Here is a 2,657-nt window from a genome sequence, read left to right as displayed (position 1 = left end):
AAAAAAGAATGAATGGTGAATGAAGTGATGACAAAACTGAAGTGACAGTTGAAACTTTTTTCAATTTCTAAATGTTGAGACCAAGGTTTGCAGGAGACATGCCATAAAGTGACAAAACTTTGGCGTTTGTTGCGGTATCTCAAACAGTTCGCCTCAACATTTTGACATATTCGCCAGTCGTTCTAGGTTATGTTATGAAATTAATGAACATTATTTATTTATTCGATCTTTACTAAAATAATTAAAACCCTGGAATATAATTTGTGTTAAGTAGAGTTGTGTTGACCTCCTAACCATGTCTAAATCAGTAGCAAGACTTAAATCTATGAAGAAAGTTGCTGATAAAATTGATCATTCTTCTAAACTAAGAACCAATATTCCTGCTGGAATGGCTGCCGCTGGTCCACCGTTAGGACCTATGCTTGGTCAGGTATGTATAGTTAAACGTTATACACATAAATTAACGTTTCAATCCTGTGTCTAAAACTTATAACCTATTACAGCGAAACATTAATATAGCTGCGTTTTGCAAAGACTTCAATGAGAAGACAGCGAATATTAAACAAGGAATACCCTTGCCAACTAGAGTGAAAGTGAATTCTGATCGATCATACCAGCTGACGATTCATCAACCACCAGCTAGCTATTTCCTTAAACAAGCAGCTGGGATCAACAGGGGTGCCATGGACTCTGGTGAGTTTTACCTTGGTAGCTCGGTAGATGGGTCTGTCTGATAGTAAGCAGTCGTGTTAGGATTCTTTGAACTCCAGGGGCATTACAGACCCTCTATTTTTTTGTCTTTTACTATGTATTTTGCATCTAGCAAATGAAAGAGTCCTGTATAATATATTATGTTTGGATCTTAAAAGAATTATCATATTTCTTTCTGTGATGTCAAATCTTAAATCTATGCCTTCTGGTCTGACTGTCATAACATATTTCATACTAGCTTTTGCCCACAGCTTCACTCTCCATCCCTTTAACTATCTCCACTTACAAAAATCTCGTCAATTTGTCGCTCCATTTGGATTGAAAGATGGACAAACAAACAGACACACACAATTTCCCATTTATAATATTAGTATGGATAATTTCAGGCAAGGAGATAAGTGGAAAGATTACATTCAAGCATTTATATGAAATAGCCAAAATAAAGCAGCAAGACCCTCCTCTAGAGTGGAGACCGCTGAAGGAGATCTGCACAATGCTGATTGCCACAGCTAGGACCTGCGGGATTGAAGTAGTTAGAGATTTAGATGCTAAGGTATATTCCATTTTGTAATATTTATTTGGAATTGTAGAGCAGATAAAATTAAGTTTACTATATCTGACAATGGGGATGTCTCACTATCCATGTCTGTGATAGAATATACTTGAAAAACAGTCATATTAACTAAAACTCACAGGAGGCACTGTTTTTTGATGTCCACATACTTGTAGTAAAATTGACATCAAAAATACACCATGTTTTTATTGATTTCCGTTAAATTTAAGGGAAGGTTCTTTAGGTCAAATCCAATTAACTTCTCTAAGAAACTAGCGTCTTAACTATTATGGTTCTTGAATTATTAAAAAAATAAATTTAATTACTAAAATTGAAACAAAAAAAATCTTTTGGAATTTAACAAAAAGCCATATACAGGGTGGTTCCTGATGATGAACCTAACTGCGTGTCGAAATTAACGGAAAACAAAAAAAAACATGGTGTATAAGTCCTGAGTTGCTCATGGCATATGGCAGTGGATCATTTTTAAGCTGTTATTGAGCTTCTATAGTTATTCAATTTTGTTGTCATTAACATTTTATACATTTCCAAATTTCAGGAATATGGAGAGTTCTTGGCAGAAAGAAAGCTAGCGGTAGAGGAACAGAAGAAAGAGCTCCAAGAAAAGAGAGAAGCCAAAATGTTGCGAACTGCCTAGGCCTGCTAGTCTGACTGTCAGAGAAGTTTTACTTAGTTTAAATATAGTTATACAATAGTTCAAAGGTTGGTTGGTTTTTGGCTCCTTTTCATGATCCCATAGGTGTATTTAATATTTATTTTGTTAGTCCTAGATTACTGCTCATATCATTCATGAAAAATCATATCTCTGCACCTACAGTTTCAAATTTTTATAGAATTATAAGTGTGTGTGTGGATTGAGTGAGCACCTTCCGAAAATAAAAAAAAATATGCTGATCATTTAGTAAAAGTTCTAAAACAATTGTAAAACGAATCTCTGAATTTGTAAAAAGATAAATCAAAAGATACAGCCATTAACATGTGCTCACTCAGTTCTCACAAACTACCAACGAAAACAGTGAATATATTCATTTAACATATAATATTTATATACTAACATTTAGTAAAAAATAGGCCAACCTACCTCTATAAATATTAGATCACCTAGTGACGTATTAAATTTTTTACAAATAGTTTCTTATGCTCACTCAATCCACACACTTTTGAAAAGCCGAATTTTGATGAAAAACATAAGATTTAGACCGCTATTATATGTGTATAGTTTAGTAAAAGTGAAATGGGAATTTGTAAAATACAAAACGAACCACTAACGTGTCAGGTTTTTTTATAATAAATTTTTGTAAGTGCTCACTCAGTCCACACGTTTTGAGAAAGTTAAAAATGTAAATATCTTACGATTTGTAGCACCTAAGAC

General features: G+C 33.7%; 1 protein-coding gene across 1 annotated transcript; it reads left to right on the top strand.

Annotated features, from left to right (window-relative positions):
• The first annotated feature begins 160 nt into the window (after positions 1 to 160).
• Positions 161 to 1,990, top strand: LOC125232808 (39S ribosomal protein L11, mitochondrial). The gene is made up of 4 exons (XM_048138589.1): positions 161 to 430; positions 504 to 693; positions 1,098 to 1,264; positions 1,824 to 1,990. The coding sequence occupies exons 1-4, from the start codon at positions 296 to 298 to the stop codon at positions 1,920 to 1,922; spliced, it is 591 nt and encodes a 196-aa protein (XP_047994546.1). The 5' UTR covers positions 161 to 295; the 3' UTR covers positions 1,923 to 1,990.
• The last annotated feature ends 667 nt before the right edge of the window (positions 1,991 to 2,657 follow it).

Source organism: Leguminivora glycinivorella, chromosome 13 (assembly GCF_023078275.1).
Source record: "Leguminivora glycinivorella isolate SPB_JAAS2020 chromosome 13, LegGlyc_1.1, whole genome shotgun sequence".
Classification (NCBI taxonomy): Eukaryota; Metazoa; Arthropoda; class Insecta; order Lepidoptera; family Tortricidae; genus Leguminivora; species Leguminivora glycinivorella.
The sequence above is the reverse complement of the archived record's forward strand: the minus strand, read 5'-3'. Positions and strand labels throughout refer to the sequence as shown.

Excerpts from the sequence above, each read along its gene's own strand:
- LOC125232808 (XM_048138589.1), top strand. The coding sequence starts at position 296 with ATGTCTAAATCAGTAGCAAGACTTAAATCTATGAAGAAAGTTGCTGAT. Across the intron at positions 431-503 it reads TAGGACCTATGCTTGGTCAG|CGAAACATTAATATAGCTGC; the intron begins GTATGTATAGTT and ends AACCTATTACAG. Across the intron at positions 694-1,097 it reads CAGGGGTGCCATGGACTCTG|GCAAGGAGATAAGTGGAAAG; the intron begins GTGAGTTTTACC and ends GGATAATTTCAG.